This window comes from Lycium ferocissimum, chromosome 2 (assembly GCF_029784015.1).
Source record: "Lycium ferocissimum isolate CSIRO_LF1 chromosome 2, AGI_CSIRO_Lferr_CH_V1, whole genome shotgun sequence".
Classification (NCBI taxonomy): domain Eukaryota; kingdom Viridiplantae; phylum Streptophyta; class Magnoliopsida; order Solanales; family Solanaceae; genus Lycium; species Lycium ferocissimum.
The window spans coordinates 64,754,758-64,777,171 of NC_081343.1; the positions used below are offsets into that span (position 1 = coordinate 64,754,758).

General features: G+C 32.8%; 1 protein-coding gene across 2 annotated transcripts; it reads right to left on the reverse strand.

Moving 5' to 3' along the window:
- Nucleotides 1–448: 448 nt before the first annotated feature.
- On the reverse strand, nt 449–3,155 carry LOC132046800 (uncharacterized). 2 transcript variants are annotated; one of them, XM_059437555.1, is made up of 3 exons: nt 1,161–3,155; nt 692–869; nt 449–617 (listed from the first exon to the last, which is right to left on the reverse strand). In XM_059437555.1, exons 1-2 carry the CDS (start codon nt 2,902–2,904, stop codon nt 703–705), a joined length of 1,911 nt encoding a protein of 636 aa, XP_059293538.1. In that variant the 5' UTR covers nt 2,905–3,155; the 3' UTR covers nt 449–617; nt 692–702. The 2 variants fall into 2 exon arrangements, with proteins under 2 accessions (XP_059293538.1, XP_059293537.1); XM_059437554.1 differs by having other exon boundaries at nt 449–869; nt 1,161–3,154.
- Nucleotides 3,156–22,414: the final 19,259 nt, after the last annotated feature.

Consider the following 22,414-nt stretch of genomic DNA (forward strand, 5'->3'; position numbering starts at 1 on the left):
TGCGATACGATACCTCAGCAGATCTACTCTACAAATCTTGTCTATTTGGTATCCATTTATGGTGTATTTGTTGAGTTGTCTTGTCCACGAGGACCATATCAAACCAAAAGGTGCATTGTTGAAAAGGATTGATAGGATGTAAAAAAATCACATCTTTCCTTCACTCTTTAGTCAAAGATGCCCAAATATGATTTAGAGCCCGTTTTTCTTAGCTTATAAGTTATTTTAAGCTTTTTTTTTAATGTTTGGCTGGTCAGTTTATAAATTATTTTGTGCTTAAAATAAGCCCAAAAAAACTAAATTGACCCGTTTGGCGTAGATTAAAAAAAGTAGCTTATAAACTGTTTTTCAACTTATAAGTTGCTTTTTTCAAGCCTATCCAAACAGGCTCTTAACTTCCAAGTGATTTTTGTTTCCCTAGAGAAACGGGGAAATAGTGGAAAAAATCTTATCCAAAAAACACAAGCTTATGTCGTTTATAAGAATTGACGGGAAAGATGAACAGTGTTTTACAGCGGATATTAGATGATCTAGCTGGAGAATATTTTTAGTGAGACATCTGAACAGTAACTGCTCCAAAATCAAACTGGTTGGACTGTGTTCCTTCTTAAATGGCTCTAGCTTTAGCTTTCTTTGTGAACAAAAGATAGGAAAATCTTTTTCCACATGAAAAATGACCCTTATTATGAACCTGAAAGTTCCTCAACTCTTAACCGAGCCATCACATTTTTCTTGAACTTTTACATTTTTCCTTCCTTTGATACGATTGAGCAATGGTTCAATAACGCCTTTACTTCTCGGACTCGTTCTCCAAAGCCGTCCCTTTTTCAAGAGCTGCTGCTCCTTGTTGTTCCGGTGGGTTTGTATTCCTGCTTAAGGACACCAAAATACGTTTATTAGAGATCACTAATCTTGTGCATTTGTACGCTGCTAGTGTAATTTAGCCTGTTGTAACAGGTTATCTACCTTCTGTTTGAGGTTACTCGTCCCTCTTATCATAGGTTGTTAGTTGCAATTATTTTTTAAGTGATCTGATAAAAAAGTCCAAAAAAGAAATCCTTTTTTCAGCCGAGACAAAACTTTTGTGTTATCATATGAACTTTGAAACACTAAAATTGGTGCTATGAAATAAGCATTAAAAATAATAATCCAGTACTTACTTTTTAAGAGTGCCTCTTTCTTCCCTCTCATTTTTCCACCGGCAAAGTCATGCTGGACCCTGGATTCATGCATTCCATCATCATTAATGTCATCTGCCATGGACTTCGCGGCCCCTGCGAAAGTCCACGTGGCTGTCATCTGCTTGTTCAACATTCGCATTGCATAGTATGGGATTTTCCTTCTGTTTCCATTCAACTTGCTGCGTTCATTGATGAACGTCAAACAATCCACTAAACTTAGTCTAGCCAACCCTTTCATGTCATAAGCCTGTGATCTTCGCCATAGGCTCTTAACATGAGGCCTCATTTCACCTGATAAGCATAAGGCTCGAGTTGTATCACTAATAGCTGACTCTGCTTCTCCTAAAACTAAATGACATTGAGCTCTATTGCTATAAAGAACAATCCTTTCTTTTCTTAATTTTAACGGGCACAAATCTAAAGCTTTTGTGTACTTGTTTACAGCTACTTCAATCTCAGCTGACCAAAATTTCCCGTTTCCTTCACGTTTTAAAATGGAAACCAAAAGCTCTATTTCCTTCACTTCTTGTTCGGACATGATTTTATCCCTTTTCCTTTTTTCCACTTTCAAGTCCCAAATCTCTTCAATTGTTTTTTGTGATAATTTTTCGTCGACATCCAATTGACCATATTTGATTTTAGCATAATCTTGTAAGAGTACTTGCGTTATCATGTCTCCCATTTTTGTTCTTCCTTTGATAGTTCTAAGCTCTACTAAATCTGCAAGAAAAGTAGCTGCAATGTTTATTACACTGTTTCTTGTTTTAGGATCCTTTAGAAGTAAGAGTAAACTTTCAATTGCCATGAATTGCCATTCATCTGAAGACCTTGATAAGTTGCAAATATTTTCTACAACTTCTTCTAATTGAGCTATGTTTTTTCGACCATCTTCGCTTTGACAGAGACTTCTGATAAGGCCGATACCATAGAAAGAATTCTGGTTTTGTAATCCGCCCCATATATTACACAAATTCTTGAGAAATTCTTCTTTGCATATCAAATTGATGCTTCTTTTCTTTCTAACAAAGCAGTTGAGAAGGTAAAGAGACCAGCATTGCATTTGGCAAGTCCAAGACTCTGCTTTTTTGTTCTCCATTTCCAATTCTCCGATTCCTTTTGTCATCAAATAGCGATGATATTCGACTCTGTTTTCACTTTTCTTGCACACAAACTCACTATAGATTGTATAACTGCATTTGGAAGCTATCTCCATTGCTAGCTTTATAATCTCCACTTCATGGATTTTAATGTCTTCAAATGTTCTTCTATGTCTCGCAATGTGACCAAGTGCTCTAACAGCCACTCTTTGCTCAACCCAAGTTAACTTACCACTTAATAACTTTATTAATGGAGAAATTACGCCTGATTTAACGGCCAAGACAGAAAATCGAGCTTTGTTCATGGTGTAGGAGCCAATAATGTGAGCTGCATAGTAAGGAACGTACACGTTTTTTCCTCTTGAAAGCCAATTTTGGTCACGGATGCACCTGTTGAGAAGTCTAGTCATGCAATGAAAGACGCCGAGGGACGGGAATTCGGGGTCATCAGGCTGAGCCACAGCACTATTCCAGAGACACCTTAAGGTGAGAACAAGTTCCATTTCTTCTCTGAGATGCAAATCTTTGAAGCATTGAGATATTAATGTTTTTCGTACCGATGGATCTTTTTCTTCCAGTGTGCACAACAAGCACCTACGACCAGTACTGTTGCATTTCATGTTCATGTTTTATTTTTGTTCTCTGAGTAGTCAGAGAATGTTCTTAATGGAGTTTCTATGGCAGGTAGTGGAGTATTAGTTTAATTTGCATTGACTGATGGGCAGGTGGGGGTTCATTTTCAGAAGTAACTCTTAGTCAGCAAAGGGTTTTGTCGTTATTCATATCCATAGTACATATGACAAAGTTGTGACCCCCCTCCCACCCAAAACTCCAAATAAGAAAATAAAAAAGAAAAGAGAAAGAAAGTGTTTTGACAAACATGTGGACTGAATCATGAGACCCGTTCATCCGACTCTGACAAGAAGTTTTGAGTTGTGAGAAATTGTAATGTAATGCACGATGAAGTAACTTTAGTAACAGTATGGAAATTAGTAGAGAAATATGATTAATGAAGAAGAAGAAACTGAACTGTTCCATCGTACAATTCACTACAACAAAATATGCTTTTAGCGGGAATTAATTTGCGGCAATAACTTAATTGCCGCTAATTATTCTAGAATCAATTTATTACAATACCAAACTTTAAGCAATAATAAACAAAAGCTTTAAATATTTCAATCTAATGGCATTTAATCAATCACAGAATGTTTTTGTTAATAACTATCGCCGCTTAAAAAAAAATATATCTTCTTAAAAGCCTTTTTTAGCAGTAGTGTGCAAGCGTCAAGAACAAAAGAGGAATTGAAGGAATAGAAATATAAATTACTGTATCATTGGAGAAAAGGACACCAACAATGATATCTTTAATGACGAACCATTTCAAGAGTATGGGTGTTGTGGTGCCACTAGGACCTTGGAAGTATTGGAAAAGATAAGCTCAGAAGTCATAAATGACCAACTTCTTTCACTAGGTGTAATACATTCTAATAAAAAAAAATCCTCCTCTTTTTTTGACTGAACTCTCACGTTACAATCAACCTAGTCGGTCGAGAAGTAAAATTGGAGAAAGCTAGGAACAACGTTTCATATTTGTTTTTCTTCAAACCTCCTATTCGTTCTTGCCCCACCGTTGCTAATGGGATCACGGCTAATTTTTCTTCATTTAATTACTTATGTTTCAGTTTGTTAAGTTGTTTACACGGAAAATTGGTACAGTTGAATTTGTGTTCGTGGTCAAGGACACGTGGATCAATATGACCGAAATAATGAGAAAAATAACATTAGAACGTAATATGAACGATATGTAATTGAAAACAAGGAGTTAGAATAGTCTGAGCCTTGGAGAAGCCTTTGAGCTAGAGTCTCCAGGCAAGCGAACAATCTGAACTTTGTTTAATTAAACAAGAGCAATTAAAACTGAGAACCAAATAAGAGCAAGGTATTTCTTGTATATATTTTCAGATGTCCCTTATAATGAAATGAAAAGCTTTATTTATACTTGAGCTATGGGATACAAGTTCCATGAATCATGCCCCCTTAATTACCAATATTAATGATGCAATGAAAGGTAATTAAGCGGTGATAAAGGCTAATAAAGGCTGGAAGAATCTTGGGGTCTTCTGTAATGGCGTGCATTGAATGATGTTTGACCGGTGAGTTGGCACGCTCCTCCGGACCCTTTATAGCTTCTGTCTCCTGTAGCGATTACCAAATTACTTCTCCCGAACATCGTATGTTTTTTCGGAGCCCCTCGCTTGTTGACTCGAATCTGACCTGTCACCACCGCTACATGTCATCTTTTGATACGTCCACTTGGTGTTTACGGATTTTGCCCTATACATAAGTATTAAAACTCCAATGATTGCAGATTAGCCACATAGCTAAAATACAATTTGCAAATTAGAGATCCATGTATCACACATGATATTTGAGGAAATTAATATGCTCATCCGAAATTAGAGATTGAATTTTTTTTAATTCTACGGTATGCTTTACTTTGAGACTTTTGTCTTTTTAATGCGAAATAGGTCAGCGAAGCATGGGTGGTAGAATTTATGATAACAAGGTTAAGACCGTTATGCTATTTTTAAGTATATAGACCCTATGAAGTATATTTATGGTCCCCCCCTCCTATGGAAACCAATGAAGAGCCTCTAAGGCAGACCCTTTTTTGACATCAAATGATCTATAGTAGCTTCATGGTATCCAGATTTAACTTGAAAAGCAAAGAAAGGGCAAATCCAGCAATAGCTTACTTTGTTAATTGGACCAGGAGTACAAATGGGGTTGGTCTCAAGAAAATGCGGCTAACCTATGAATGAGTTAAAGTATCTTTTTGGGATTCTTTTTGAGTTGAAGTAGAGTTCGCAACTCAGTTAAACTGAAGGGGCATTGCTTTTGATGGCAAAAATAATCATTACAAATCTCGGATATGTACTACTAACATGCTTAGTTCAGGTTTCAACATGTGTCTATGTTTGAATGTTTGTATTAAGTACTCTATCTTTGCATATGTCTTCCTTACTTTCCACTAATTTCTTTTTGTAAGATCATTTCATTCTAATTTTTTAAACATTTTTCTTACATTGCTATCTTTATTTTTCTTTTCTTCTTTAAGTCCTTTTTATATGTTTATGGTGGAAATGGAATAAGTTGGAAACGAATTCCAGTCATACTAACAGCAACAGGTAAACAGTTAGAAACTACAAAGGCCCTTTAATGCCAATACACTACGGATGATGTGTCAAATAATTAACCCAAAATAAAAACATGATTTTCGCTGTAGCCTCCTCGAACCAGATTTTTTAGTGTGGGTATATTCTAAATTTGAGCCCTTTTTTCTCTCTCTCAAATTTGCATATAAATATATAGGTATGCCGTTCTAAATAATAAGGGCCTCTTACCTAAAAGACTCTTTTTCTAATATATAAATACTTATAAAAGAGTATTAGCTACCTGATACCAACAACAACATAACAGTGTATTCTCACAAGTGGGGTCTAGAGCTACTTGAGTCTTGATACCAAGCTTATATAAAATATCAACACATACCAAATTTAATGTTTCTCAATACAAGAAAACCAAAACAATTAACTTTGATGCATAATTTCACTAAAATCAAATAAGTCGCACTTTTCAGTCACTATTATCTTAATAACGTCAGATGGAAGTAAGACAAAGGATGGGAGAATGGTACACATCAGTCCTTCTACCGGCCCACAAATAATCTCTTGTATTATTGGTCTTTATCATTGGGCCCAAGCACAATAAATCTATGGGCCTGAACAACCGAAAAGTGATTGTTTGCTTTTCTAAAAATGGTCAAGTTTTTAATGAACATTTGGTAGATTCTAGGCATCAAATTCAAAACCTCAAGGCCATGGTAGAACTTTTACAAAACATGAGGGCAAGTATACCATTCTCTAACCCCACTAGTACATGTAACCTTTTTATAGTGAATAGAGGACAAATTAGGCTTAACAAGCTAATGAGTGTTTGAAGCAATATTAGTTACTTCATGAGTCAAATTGAGTGACAAAAAGAAGCTTAGAGAAGCTCCCTTCCATTGGCCAGCTGATGGAAATAGACTGACTATCGGAGATAGTCGTGTTAGTTCATCTGCGCTAGTTCTATTAGTTGAGCTCAGAGCGATAGAACGTGAAAAGAGAATATATGTGCAAATGAACTCACGAAAGTTTTGCTCTAAATCTTATAAAAAAATTGAGCATTCAATCCAAGAGTGACCAACAACCATTTAAGCTTCTTTAGAAACCATTCCGCAACTACCGATGAGAGTTGTGTAACAATATAAAGGTAAGTTGTTAAATCTCCATGGCAAAGAAATTCAATTATCAACTTGTAATATTTGAAAATAAGATGGTCAGCAAGCTATTTATTTTTTATTTTACGTCATATTAAACGAAAGTTTAGATTATACAGTAAAACCTCTCAATAACAGCATCGTTGGGTCCGAATTTTTTTTGCTGTTATACACCTATAATAGTATTGACATTTAAATAATATTTCGCCATTATAGGCAAAAAAGATACATAAAATCTAATTCTTCATTTTTAATTGTCAAATTCTAAGCTTAATCACACTTTGTATAGCGAAGAAAAATATTTAAATGATGAAAATTATATATTCATATAACATTTGTCATAAATAGTGTATTAAAGGATCAAATATTTGGTCAAAATGTCTACACTTATTATTGAAAATCATAGATATTCTATTTTTATGAAGATGGTTAATTATTATGTTACCAAAAAATGAAGATAGTATATGGGTAAAAATATATGGGGTAAAAAATAAAATGTAACATAAAAAATAGGTCCGAAAAACTTGGACTATTATGAAAAAGTTAAAATATAATAAAAAATCGATTACAAAAACTTGGCTTATATTATAAAAAAAATATTGTTATATCTTAAAATCTTTCAAAAAAATCAATCGAATTAGAGAGGTTTAACTTATAAGTCCAGCCTTGTTCTGTATTTATATAAGTCGCTTTTTTTGGGACAGTAGCTAAATAACCCTGATTCATGCACTCATATCAAGTTTTTAACTTTCTCGAATCGATGGAATAGTATAAAATTTTTATCCTTAAAACTAGTCTCGTCACAAAACAAAGACAAAAAACTATCAAATGAAAAAAAACCAAGTGTAAATTCTCAAACCTTAAAGGAGTAAAACTCTACCAGACAAACCTAAGGATAGATCAGGTCCATAGAGAGAGAAAAGTGTGAGATAAGCATGTAATCGCATAATATTGAAGTTCAAATTAAGCAAAGTTTAAAGTTTCACAACTCTCAATCGCATTACATTAATTATTTTTCTATTAAAAGAAAAAGGTTGAAACTTTTTGCATAAATATACTTGTAGATTGTAGGTGCAAGCAAAGGAAAGCCTAGTTTATGGCTGGAAAAGTTAGAATAAGGCTCTTGAGTGAGACAGAAGGGATATGGTTATTCATTCTCTAGTTGCTTTATTCTTCAACAAGTTCTAGGAACTTAAATAATTAACGTGCCACGTCACGTTAGATTCCCCTTTTTCGTGGAAAAGGCGCGTATCAATAATTCTAATTTTACGTATGGACAATTTCTCAATATCTTATTCATTCGCAATAAAATATTTTCTTTGTGCGTTGGTAACAAAATATATGCTTTTTGGGGGAGAGATATGATTTCACCAATCGAATCACAAGTTTCTAACATATTCACACCTAACGATTTTTCACAAAATGGCGAGGACACGTATAACTTGTGAGATTGCGTAAACAAATACTTTATACTCCAATAAAGAGGAACAGATGTAAGGACTTGATTTCGGCTGAGATAAAACTAGATAAAGAGTTTGACACGTGTCTATCTATTTTAAAAATTACATACCACTGTCCTATTTTTGGATTGCTTCAAAATATTTGATGTGATTAGGTGATACTGTTTTTATAAAAGTTTCAATATATATTATTTAAGTATTTTTATCCTCGAAACAACTTTAACTTCTCATTTTATATTCAATGACAACGTCTTGTAGTCACATAAATTAATGTTATGAATTACGATATGTTTGAAACCATAATATAGTTATCAAAAGATAGTCACACAAATTTTTAAAAAAAAAAATCTGTTTTTCTTAAATTTTGTGCCCATTTAAATTATGTCATGACTCATGAATTGAAACTGAGAGAGTGATATTAGTAATATTCTTTTATTTTCCTGTTTCCAACCTTTTACGTTAAGCCTCTTTAGTTGCGGATTGCTTGAGGAAAAAAAAAAAAGGATAAGTTCGCCGGGAAGGAAAGAAAAATATTATTGAGCTGGCATAATATAATTTCCGGCGAAGACCGACTAAAATGAGCTCAGCTAATATGAAAACAGAAAACGAAAACATTGGTAGACAGTTTTACAATTCATAGACAACAAGTTATTTAAGGAAAATACATAATTACGTAAGTTACTTCCTAAGTTTATTCAAAAGTAGACATTTTTTTGCCATATCATCACCTAGTGATACTAATTCCACTTTGCACAAGAATAGAGAATAAAATTTGAAGTGTATAACTAACTTTTCCGGACAAATGTTAAGAGACAATTTATGTATTTTCCTTGTAAATTTAGAAAAAGTTATAAGATTTACTTGAATTGCATACTTCTATTTATTGCGATACATAATAGGCAGCCCATCATATTATATGGAAGATAGTCTTAACCAGTGAGAACTGAGAACAATTATTGCAGTACTGCTATTACTCGTCCGTGATAATTGCGCATCTATTACAACAGCAAAAAGAAAAAGTCAAATCCAATGGCATGTGACTTAAAAAGGAACCTTCTTATCATGTACTGTAATAAGAAAAATAAACTTACATACATCCATAATTTAACATTTTTTAGAATAACATATTCATTTTTCTACCGGTAGTAGCTTAATTTAACTAACTTTTGAAGTTAAATTGGATTGGGTCAACTTAATATTTTAAAATTAAAATTTAGATATTCAATAACTCCATAAAAGACTATAAAGTTCGATCTTTTTCTCATTACCATTGATAAAAAACACATTATAAAATGAATTTCATCAAAGTTTACATAGCTTGCTAAAAAAATAAAAATGACTCATCCATGCCATATTTCAGTATAATACAGATTAGTTACAATTTTGTTAAGTTAGCAATTAATGTTTCTCATAAAAAAATTATAAGTAATTTGATCGCGGAAATAAACTCAACAAAATAGTACGTGGGGGTGGGGTAGCTTCTTCCCTGTGTCTTGTCAATTTAATTCTCTTCCCTATAACGGCTAGAAAAAACGAGATCGGCTTTGTCTTATTAAGGGCCTGTTTGGAAAGCCACCTGGTAATTGGAATTGGTGTAATTCTTTAGTCACAGCATTATAAACCATAAATAATAAAAATGGCATGGATGAGTCATTTTGGTAACTCGAGCTTTAATTTAAAAATAAAATTAATTATAAAAAATTTAAAATTAATATTTAAAAAATATTGCCTTTATAAATGATATTAAATTAGTTATTTAATAACACATTGTTTCTTGAAAATATATTAATTAATAATCATATATTTAAACTAATATTGTAACAAAAATAATTGATATATATTTTTCAAATTAATATTTAATTTTAATTAATTATAAAACTTAAAAGAAGACTTTTTTGTGAGAACGTCATGGATTGGATGTTTGACAAAAAAATAATATTAATAAATATAATTCCATACATTATTCAAATTTGAACATTTTTTAAGTGAAAAATAAACAATATTCCTTGAAAGCAAATAACTTAAAATTGAAAATATAACCTAAATTCAAAATCCAAAAGAAAAAGTTCAACATAATCTTATGTCAAATTCCAACATTACATAAGTAAGTTAATATTTTAAAACTAAAATTTAGATATTCAAAAGAAACTGAAAATATAAGTCTATAACCCCATTCACAACGAAATTTTACTTTAATAACGTTTTATATGTCAATCATTCTTTAAAAAAGGTTATAAAATATTAGAATAATAAACGGTTATGCTAAATGAATAAAATAAAATAAAAAAACAAAACCAATCACATAAATTGGGAATTAAAAGAAAGAAAATGAAAAATAAATAATATAAAAGAAAAAATACATTTTAAAAAATAAAAATAATAAAAAAGTAAAAATAAAATTTTGATTCAAAGTTAGAAATAAAAAAATATTAAAAATCAAAAAATTAAAATAAGAGAAATAATTTGATAAAAATAAAGGAAATAAACTCAACAAAATAGTACGTGGGGTTGGGGTAGCTTCTTCCCTGTGTCTTGTCAATTAATTCTCTTCCCTATAACGGCTAGAAAAAACGAGATCGGCTTTGTCTTATTAAAAGATAGTGTAGATTTTTCCATACAAAACGCCATGCTTTATTCTTTTTTTATCCCCCTATATTAGTATGGTAAAAGATTAAACAGAGTTGGGCAATGGTGGGTACCCTTCTGCCAATCTTACAAATGGATATAAACAAATGAAGGACACAGACAACAACTATTGGATTCACGCGAATGCCATTAGGAGGTTGTTGGATGCCCATCATATCAATCATTATTCACACACACCTACTATCCATTCTGTAAATTAGTACTAGTAATATATGCCTCTTATTTCTAATTTTCTCCTTTTTCCTCTTTGTATCCAATTCTTTAAATTAGTACTAGTAATATATGCCTCTTATTTCTAATTTTCTCCTTTTTCCTCTTTGTATCCAATTCTTTTACTATTGGGTGAGTTGTCTATTTCTTTCCTTCGTTGTAGCTATTTTCTGCTCGATTCCAATGTAATCAAACCAAAAGCGTTAGCTAGGCCAACTCTAAGAATGATTGTTCTTTTTCTTAGTACCATCTCATATTCGGAACTTGGCTCATTCGGTTAATGATTTTTGTTATGCATCCAAAATCTAAGATTAAAAAGGATACTCTAATCCAATCCACCATATACTTCATTTAAGAAAAAAATACTCGATATTAAAAATCTTTATTTTCAGGACTTGAATCCAAATCTAAATTATAAATGGATACTCTAATCCATTCCACCATATACTTCATTGTTGAATGGTACTAGTGGGTGCTTTATCCTCCCGCTTTACGAGTCTTGATATAAAATTATCTGTTCACAGTGAAATGGCTTATCCTCCTGACGACGTAAATTTAAATTTAGTCAAGCCTCACCATGAGTATCAAACACCAAGTAGAAAAACAAAAAATGACAAGGTGACATTCAAAGTTTTTGTAGAGCTTTTCTATTATTTATTTTTTTGTGAAGTTTCCGACGAATAAGGCAGTTGGCGGTGGGTGTTGAGGATTCAACGGTGACCTTTTAGTGGAGGAACACATGGTATAGAATAGGCGCATAGAAGTTTCAGCTTGTAATGGGCTGCTGAAGGCAAATTAGATGAGAGAATGGCTAATTGGAGTAACAAGTTGATTGTTGGGCTAATTTTGGTAAACTATATGTCCAATGGACACTCAGCTTACTTTTCCTTTTTTTATACCCTTTTGAAACAACGAAGAGTTTAAATAAGACCAAATTTAGGTTTCTCAATACAAGAAAAAAAATTAAAATATGACGCATAATCTCACTAAATATAATAAAATAAATAAGTCGCACTTTTCAGTTTTCACTATTTACTACTATATATAAGAGGCTAGGAAGCAGTTGTCAGTCGACATGCCGGCTTCCTAGCTGAGGGTATTTTTGGTATTTCAAGATTTCAACGCTTTAAGACCGTTGTACCAAATTGCTTTATAAAGATACCTATGTACAATCGGACAAGAAAGCCAGTATACGCTGGCTTAATTACTCCTGTTCAGCCGAAAAGTGTACTTCAACTTTTTGTATATGTGGGCCCCATTCTTTTCGTAGTTGAGACTTCTCTTTGCATTCGCTGGAGTTCTCCTGTAAATTTGTGGATCCCATTACAACAATACATTTTATACTTTCAGTAGTATTCCAATCTTCACTGATTGCATTTGTACACTTAAAAAAATATATGTAAATTTTTATGAAACTTCATCTTAAATAGAAGTATTTCTATATCAATAAGCGTGTTCAGAGTTTAAATAAATATCAATAAAGTATATATTTAGATTTTAGTAATATCTTTAAAATTGCCGAAGATATAATAGAGTAAACATATGATTTTTAAAAGATAACAAAATGTAGGGAACCATAACTTGCAAACATTAGATAGAAATTTTAAAAATTACATGCACAAGATTTATAATTCTATAATACTAAATATTGGTTATTTTATTAATATAAATTTAAAATTTCTTAAAAAGTTAATCATCAATTTCAATATTTTAATCATTAATATCAATTTTCAATAATTCTATAATACTAGATATCGGTTAGAGGTCTTTGTCATTGGGCCCAAGCCCAATGAATCTACCGGCCTTAACAACCGCAAAGTGATCTTTTTTTTTTTTTTTTTTTCGCGCGGATAGTCCTTCTTTTTGGGTGGTCTTTAATTTTTATCCTTTGCCTAATACCTCGAGGTTCTGGGTTCGAATTCAGCTGAGTAAAAAAAAAAAAAAAAAAAAAGGAATTTAGCAAGGCAGAGGTTTGAATTCGCAAGGCAGAGTTTTGCCTTCAAAACTCTGCCTAAACCTTAAGGTAGAGTTTGAACCTCTGACTAAAGCATGCAAAACTCTGCCTAGCGATTTTTTTTAAAAAAATGTGACCGAGCAGGGGTTCGAACCCAAAACCAAGGAATTCTAACGAAGGACAAAAATTAAAGACCACCCCAAAATAAGGGCATTCCTGCGAATTGCCCAAAAGTCATTGCTTGGATTTTTATTAAAAAAAATATACTGTATAAGATCAAGTTCTTACTGTATATGATCACGTTTATAATGAATATTTGAAAGATTCTAGGCATCAAATTCAAAACCTTAGGGCTACTGGTAAAACTTTTATAAAAGATGAGAGACAAGTATACTATTCTCTAACCCCTCTTGTACCACCTCGTGCATTCGGGCTAAGATTTAACTCATAAGACGAGGGTATAATGAACCCAATATGAGTATTGTAGAAAGGGCAAAGTAAAGTCAGAAGCTACCCTACGGAGTATATTTTCAAGTGAGTTTGCACCAAGTCTCACTTAAAGTGAGTATACGGAAAAATCTATATGGAATTTGAAAAAACTTTTAGAAAGTTGTAAATCTTTGAAATACCTTCCTAACGGTATATTATGGAGGTCAAACAAACATATGTACAAAAAGTTATGTCCGTTTTACTAAAAAACGTTTCGCTCAATTTACTTGCATTTATCGTCGTAAATTTTTGCCCAAAAATCACAAACACTGTTACTAATTTATGGTAGGATTTACGGGCCGTAAAATGGGCCTAAAGTGAACGTAAAATAGGTCCGAAAACAATTTTAAAACTTCGTTTTAAGGCCTTTTCGCTTCATTCTTCACATCCGCAAGCCCTAGAACGACCCCTCTCTCTTCTCCTCATCCTCATACATCAAGGTAAGTCCCTCCCATGTATTCCCAATTGAATTTTAATGATTATACATAAATTCTAAGCGAAATCCTATGTTAACAACCTAGGATTTTTCAGAAAACCCATCTCAAGGTTCAAAATTCAAGATTTTGGAATTCTTCTTCAAAGATTCAGACTTTTCTCAAGTTTTTGAAGCAATTAAGGTATGTAGAGTTTTTATCTACATATGGGAACATCATTGTTCTTCCCCATGCCTGACGCCACGTTCTTCCGTGATTATACGAAAGCTCATAAAAAACCAGCGTTCCAGACATGTTCATGATAACCGTAAGTACATGTACCATGATATACCATATTTGTATTAATAATTCGTTATTGTGTTCTTGATATTCCATTTTGGTTATTGAGAATCTGTCTATAATCCATGAAAACTCATACTTTGCATTCCATGGGTTCTTAAATGCAGGATATGAACCGTTATGCTTATTTTCATGAAAATCCTACATGTCTCCTTGTTTTCATACAAGAATATTATGTAATTATATATTCACGCTATATTATACTTACAATTTATGTCAACAAATCGTGTTTAACAAAACCATGGGCTCAGATGCCACCTATTTTCATGTTCATATTTTTAGAAATTGCACAGATTACCAAGAAGGCTCAGATAGCCTGAAACTAGGCTTGCCACCGTAAGGATCGCTCCGCCCAATTAGGACGATTCCTTCATGTTTTATTGAGTAGATCATTTCATGTCATGTTTATGTCTCATACCCCTGGCAAGGTATGAGATTGCTCTGCTGGTCGGGCCAGGTACCAGACTCCACGTACCTACGTGGTGATTTATGTTGTCGGTTATATTAATGCTCTCCCTACTAAAAATGCTTTTACTCGTGTCAGATGATATTTATGTTCACAGCATATGGATACAATTTCAGTTTCAGTTATATTATTTTCATGTGTCATGCTTATTTCGTTAGTTGCTTTACATACCAGTACAATTCGAATGTACTGACGTCCCCTTTTATTTGTCTGCGGGCCTGCATTTCACGATGCAGATTTACAGGACGACGGCTCAGCACGTATCAGCTTTTGGTGAGCCCTATTCTATTCGGGTTGTTATCTCTATTTATGCTTATTTCAGTTATGCTTTAAAGGTATGCGGGGGGGGGGGGCTGTCCCGCTAAATGCTTTTTCAAACTCATGTTAGATGTTTCATTGACTAGTCAGTTATGTTATGTCAGATATTCAGAGTCGTATAGCCATTTTGGCTCAGTATTATCATGTTTATTCATCCTATTTTCGATTCACGTTTAAACAAGCATTTCCATTTCCATTACGAGATTCCATGATTATTCAGATTATCCATGTTTTAAAGTGTATTCCGTATTAGTTCTTGTCCATGTTGATTCATTAAGCCATGTGGTCCGCTCGGTCACATACAGCAAGGCACCGAGTGCCGTGTTACGCCCAGACTATGGTTCAAGGCGTGACACCTCTAGTGCGTGTAACCCAGCTATAGTGTGAATAGAGAGATAAATTAGGCTTAACAAGTTAATGAGTGTTTGATATGTTACTGATTTGATGAGCTAAATTGAGTAACAAGAGGAAGCCGAGAGCAGGTCATTCCCATCGGCCAACTGATAGAAATAGACAAACTATCAAAGATATTCATGTTACTTCAACTGCACTAGTTCCATTAGCCGAGCTAAGAGAAAGAAGATCAGAGCGATGGAACGTGAAAAGAGAATATATGTGCAAATGAACTCGCGGAAGTTTTGCTCTGAATCATATAAAAAAAAAAAAAGAGCATTCAATCCAAAACTTTAAAATTATAATCGGAGTGGACCCATAACGTACCATTTAAACTTCTTTATAAACCGTTTCACAATTACCGATGAGAGTTGTGTATAGCATTCTCTAACAATATAAAGGTAAGTTGTTAAATCTCCATGGCAAAGAAATTCAATTATCAACTTGTAATGTTTGAAAATAAGATGGTCAGCAAGCTATTTATTTTTTATTTTACATCATATTAAACGAACGTTGAGATTATATTTCTCTTCAGTAGCTATAGTGGGACAGTAGCTAAGTAACCCTGATTCATGCACTCATATAAAGTTTCTTAGTTTCTCGAATCGATGGAATAATATAAACATTTTATCCTTAATTAACGCTAGTCTCTTCACAAAACAAAAACAAAACAAAACAAAACAAAAAAAACTATCAAATGAAAAAAAATCCAGTGTAAAATCACAAACCTTAAAGGAGTAATATTCTACCAGACAAACCTAAGGATAAATCAGGTCCATAGAGAGAAAAATGTGTGAGATAAGCATGTAATCGCATAATATTGAAGTTCGAATGAAGTAAAGTTTAAAGTTTCATAACTCTCAATCGCATTACATTCATTATTTTTGTATTAAAATAAAAATATAAAAAAAAGAGTAGAAACTTTTTGCATAAATATACTTGTAGATTGCAGGTGCAGGCAAAGGAAAGCCAAGTTTATGACTGGAACAATTAGAATAAGGCCCTTGAGTGAGACAGAAGGGATATGGTTATTCATTCTCTAGTTGCTTTCTTCCTCAGCAAGCTCAAGGAACTTAAACAATTAACGTGCCACGTCGCGTATATTTTTCCAAAAGATTGCAGAAGCAAGTACTTTATATAAAGAGGAACAGATGGAAGGACTTGATTTCGGCGGAGATAAAAATAGAGTAAGAGTTTGACATGTGTCTATCTATTACTCCCTCCGTCTCATAATAAGTGTCGCCTTAGCCAAATTTTTTTATCCCATAATAAGTGTCATCTTACGGAACCAGAGAAAAGGACATAATGGTCCCTTAACTATGCACTTAACAGTTTTGGTCTTTTAAGTTTGCCATAAGTTAACAAAAGTAATCCCTTAATTATGAGGATTGGTTAAAAATAGTCCCTTAAGTATGCACTTAACAGTTTTGATCCTTTAAGTTCGCCAAAAGTTAACATTTTAGTTTCCGATAAAATATTCATCGAACTCCATTTGTTAGATTTGACGAGAACTATAAAAAATAAAAAAAATTAGCGAGAACTCACATTTATAGGTACACATTACTAAAGAACAGACCAAATACCTCGGGACAAAACTGACGGACATTAGTCCGTTATAGAGAAATACCAAGGAAAAACCAACAAACTTGATAATGCAAGAAAATAGTGTCTTGGAACACAAAGACCGATGGACTCTGTCAATTAAACCGAGAGAGTCCATTGGTTAAGTAAAATACACCAAACTTTAGAAATAAATTAGAAATAACAGAAACTACAAAAGTTATCACTACTAAAAACAAGCGAAAAAATGATGGACGGAAACCGATGGATAAAATCGAGGGACACAATTTTTTTTAAAATTTTTTTATTGTTTTTTACGAAAACCAACGGCCGTCCGTTCAGTTATTTTCAAGGAAAAATGCGTGGAAACTTTTTTTTTTTAAAGAATCACTACAATGGAAGTATTTATTTTTATACCAAGTTTTCAGTAAAAACGTATTTACTTAGCCTATGGGCTCCCTCGGTTTTAATCGACAGAGTCTGTCGGTTTTTGTGTTTCGAGACACTATCTTCTGACATTATCAAGTCTTTAGGTTTTTCCTTATAACCAACTGACGTCCGTCAGTTTTATCCCGAGTTATTTGGTCTTTTTCTTTAGTAATGTGTGCCTCTAAATGTGAGTTCTCGCTAAATTTTTTTTCATAGTTCTCATCAAATCTAACAAACAGGGTGATGAATATTTGTCAGGGACTAAAAGTGTTAACTTTTGGTGAACTTAAAGGACCAAAACTGTTAAGTGCATACTTAAGGGACTATTTTTAACCAACCCTCATAGTTAAGGGATCATTTTGTTAACTTGTGGCAAACTTAAAGGACCAAAACGGTTAAATGCATAGTTAAGGGATTATTTTGAACCTACTCTCATAGTTAAGGTACCATTTACGTCTTTTTCTGGACATAAATTAACTTGTTTTTTTCAATTCTACCTTTAGACAATAAAGTACTCCCTCCGTCCCATAATAAGTGTCACCCTAGCCAAAAACACGCATATTAAGAAAGCAATAATGTAATATGAAGTTTACCAAATTACGCCTATATAATAAAAATAAATTACTTTTCCTCTTGATTAAAGCATGCACAAGTAGCGAATCTTTTGACATTGAGAATCTAACAATACTAAGTTACTATGTGGCTTTTCCAATCATTATTTAGATGTTACTTTAACTTGTCTTTTTGTCTAAGGATAAAATTGGAAAAAACTAGCCAATTTATGTCTTGGTTTCCTAAGGTGACACTTATTATGAAATAAATTTTTTGGCTAAGGTGACACTAATTATGGGACGGAGGGAGAATGTATAAATGATGATTGAAAAAAGCGTTACATCAGAACTGGACACGATTCCCAACGTCAAAAGACATTTTGTGTGTGCTCTAATCAAAATGTAAAACTAATTTATTTTTATTATATAGGGATAATTTGGTAAACTTTACATTATATTATTAATTTCTTAATATGCGTGTTTTTGAATAAGGTGATACTTATTATAGGACGGAAGGAATACTACCACTATCCTATTTTTGGATCGCTTCTCAATATTTGATGCGATTAGGTAATATTGTTTTATAAAAGTTTCAATATATATATATATTTAAGTATTTTTATTCTCAAAACAACTTCAACTTCTCATTTTATATTCAATGACAAATTCTTGTATTCACATAAATTAATGTTATGAATTATAATATGTTTGAGACCATAAGTATCAAAAGTTTTATAGTCGCACAATATTTTATCAAGATCACAAATTTTAAAATTCTTCATGTCTTTCTTAAACTTTGTGCCAATTAAATTATGCCACGACTCATGAATTGAAACTGAGAGTGCTATCAATATTATGCTTTATTTTTCGGTTTCTAACTTTTTACGTTAAGCCTCTTTAGTTGCGAATTGCTTGAGGAAAAAAAATGATAAGTTCGCTAGGAAGGAAAGAAAAATATTATTGAGCTGGCAAAATATAATTTCCGGCGAAGGAAGGACCATTCGTATCAACCAAATTAGCTCAGCTCATATGAAAACCAAAAAATAAAAAAAACATTGGTAGACAGTTTTACAATTCATACAGAATAGGGATCTAAGAAATCTCAATTACGCACACCGACTTTCACCTTATCGCATGTAGGGCTCAAATCCCCACGTTATAATTTCTTCCCTCATTTTCCCTTTCCTTACCTCCTATGTAATAAAATAATTTAAAAAAAAAACAATTCATACAGAAGTTATTTAGGGAAAGTACGTAAATACATAAGTTACTTCCAAAATTTATTCGAAAGTACACTTTTTTTTCTGTCACATCATCACTTAGTGACACTAATTCCACTTTTCACAAGAATAGTGAATAAGAAGTAATCCGTAAAATTAAAGTGTATAACTAACTTTTTCGGATAAATTTTAAAAACAATTTGTGTATTTTCTTTGTAAAGTCAGAACAAAGCTATGAGTAGTTGATTTAATCGATTGCATAGTTCTATTGATTGCGACACATAATAAGCACTCCATTGTATTATATTGAAGATGGTCTTAGCCAGTGAGAACAATTATTACTACCACTATTGGTCCATAATAATTGCGCGTCTATTACAACGGAAAAAAAAAAAAAAAAGGTCAAATCAATCGCATGTGACTTTACCCAAAAAAAAAAGACTTAAAAGGAACCTTCTTATCATGTACTGTAACAAGAAAAAATAAACTTATATACATCCATAATTTAACATATGTTACACTATTATATATTTTAGTCCATAATACGGATTAGTTACTATTGTGTTAAATTTGCAATTTGTTTCGCATAAAAAAAATCTGATAGTATGTAATCTGTTCGCGGAAATAAACTCAACAAAATAGGAGGTGCGGGTGGGGTAGCTTCTTCTCTGTGTCGTTGTCAATTTAATTATCTTCCCCATAACGGCTAGAAAAACGAGATAGGCCATGTCTTATTAAAACAAAACGTAATGTAGATTTTTCCATACAAAACGCCATGCTTTGTTCTTTTTTTATCCCCCCATATAGTACTAGTCAGAGTATTAAACAGAATTGGGCAATGGTCAGTACAAATGGATATAAACAAATGAACGGCGCAGCTGATTCTTTACAGCAACTATTGGATTCACGGGAATGCCATTAGGAGTTTCCTGGAAGCCCATTATATCAACGGAAAAGGGTCAAATATACCCCTGTACTATTGGAAAAGGGTCAAATATATCCCTAATTATACTTTGGGTCCAAATATACCCCTGGTTATCTTTGTGCTCAAATATACCCTAGTTATCTTTCTACTTCTAATATACCCCTCGTTTTAATGAAGGAACATGTGTCATCATCCTATTGATCTATTTTAAATTATCTCTTAATTAATTAAAATTCAACCCATAACCCGATATCCATTAAAATATTCATATCCACACCCAGTATTCAATTAAAATGAAAGTTTTGCTCCCCCTTCTTCTGCTTTGCAGATTAAATGCCTTGGAGCAGATTAAATATGGTAATAGTGGGACCATCCAATTCACCATTGAAATTGAATTTAATATTGATTGAGAATAAATAACACAATAGCATAGTAAATGCAGAAAGCTAAGAACTTTGTCGCAATGAAGAAAAGAAACCAATTTTGATGGAGGATAAAGAAAATAATAGCATAGTAAATTCATAAAGTTGAAAATTTTGTTCAAGCTGAAAATATTGAATAGGAAAAAAGTCCATCCGATTGATAATAAACAACACAGTAGCATAGTAAAAGGAGAGAGCTGAAAGATTTGCTGAAGTGGAAGAAGAATTAGATTTTGATTGATGGAAAAAAAGCAAAAGTATAGCAAAATGCAAATGCATAAAGATGAAAGCTTTGATGAAATGGACCGGTGGCGAAGGAGGAGCAAGATTTCATTTTAATTGGATACTGGGTATGGGTATGGATTTTTTTATTAGATACCGAGTTATGAGTTGGATTTTTATTGATTAAGGGACATTTTAAAATAGGCCAACAGGATGATACACGTGTCTCTCGCGTTAAAATAGTGGATATCCTAATCTAAAAGATAACAACAATGTACGTATATTTAGACTCAAACTATAACTATGCAAAGATATTTGACTCTTTTCCGATAGTACAGGAGTATATTTGGCCCTTTTCCGTTATATCAATCATTATTTACACCTACTATTCCATTCTACATGTACATTACTCGTAATAAATATATGCCTCCTATTTCTTATTTTCTCCTTTTTTCCTCTTTGGATCCAATTCTTTTACTATTGGGTTAGTTGTTTATTTCTTTCCTTCATTGTATTTAGCTATCTTTTGCTCGATTCCAACGGAATCAAACCAAAAGCATTTAAGCCAGGCCAACTGTGAGAATGATTGTTCTTTTTCTTAACCATCTCATATTCAGAATTTTCTCATTCGAATAATTCAGACTTTTACCGTGTAGGACTTATTTAAGAAGAAAATACTCGATATTAAACAAGAAAAATTGATCCAATTTATCGTAATCGATTAATTAACATGTTGCTTAACCGTATTCTGAAACATGAAGAAAAAAATCATTAGCGAGATTTTTTTGATTATTTTAGGGCTTGAATCCAAAATCTAAGTTAAAAAGGGATACTAATCCATCCCACCATATATTTCATTGTAGAATAGTACTGGTGGGTGCTTTACCCTCCCGCTTCACGAGCCTTGAATATGAAGTTGTCTTTGTTAAGGTGCGTTTTACGTGCCGATGTAAATTTAAATTTCGTCGAGTTTTAATGTGAGTACCGGATGAGTAGAAAAAAAAAAAGATGATGACATTCAGACAGTTTTTGTAGAACTTTTCGATGAACATTTTTGTGAAGTTTCTCGAGAAAAATTTTCAGCAAAAATAAGACTCATTGTTGACTATAAGAAATTTTATTTCACAATAAAAATTGTTGTGTGATAATTAAGATATCTTCACCTTCAACGCAATTTCAAATTTGTGTCTAAAAAGAAAAAGCTTTTTCATAGGGAACTTCTTCTGCTTTCCCCTTTAATGAATCTAAATTAATTGGAACTCCAAATGAGTACTTGAATAACATAAGAAACCAAAAATTAATTGTTTCATTTTCAAAAAGATTTCTTAAGTCAGGAAAAATAATTTGAAGCAAAAGTAGCTCCACCGTAAGGGTCCTACCTTTGTCGGTGGAATGAGAGTCCAGCTAACCAATTTCTTGTAATTCTTTTCCACAATCATCGCTCTTGGTTTGCTCGTGACCCAATGGGTCCCATATCTAGCCATGTTCCAGCTGTGAGCTTTGCCCTCAATCGAAGACACCAAATCACACCTCCAGGCTCCAGCTAAAGAAATCACCTATACTCCGCATAACCCAATACACCTGACGTGGGTGAGCCCATTACCTAATCACATGGCCTATTGGGCCCACATTTTGCTAAATCCAGCCTGTTTAATTGCCACACCAACATGGTTAATTTTGTATTTTTTTGCATGGCCCCACCCAGATGTCGACCCTCCTCTAGCCGTTATGCCTTTGTTCCACATCTTAACTTTGCCTACTTATATGCACTTAACTT

Bases quoted from the DNA above. Each gene is read 5' to 3' on its own strand.
- LOC132046800 (XM_059437555.1), bottom strand. From the start codon at position 2,904: ATGAACATGAAATGCAACAGTACTGGTCGTAGGTGCTTGTTGTGCACA. The intron at 870-1,160 runs GTAAGTACTGGA...GTCCTTAAGCAG, and splicing joins GAAAGAGGCACTCTTAAAAA to GAATACAAACCCACCGGAAC.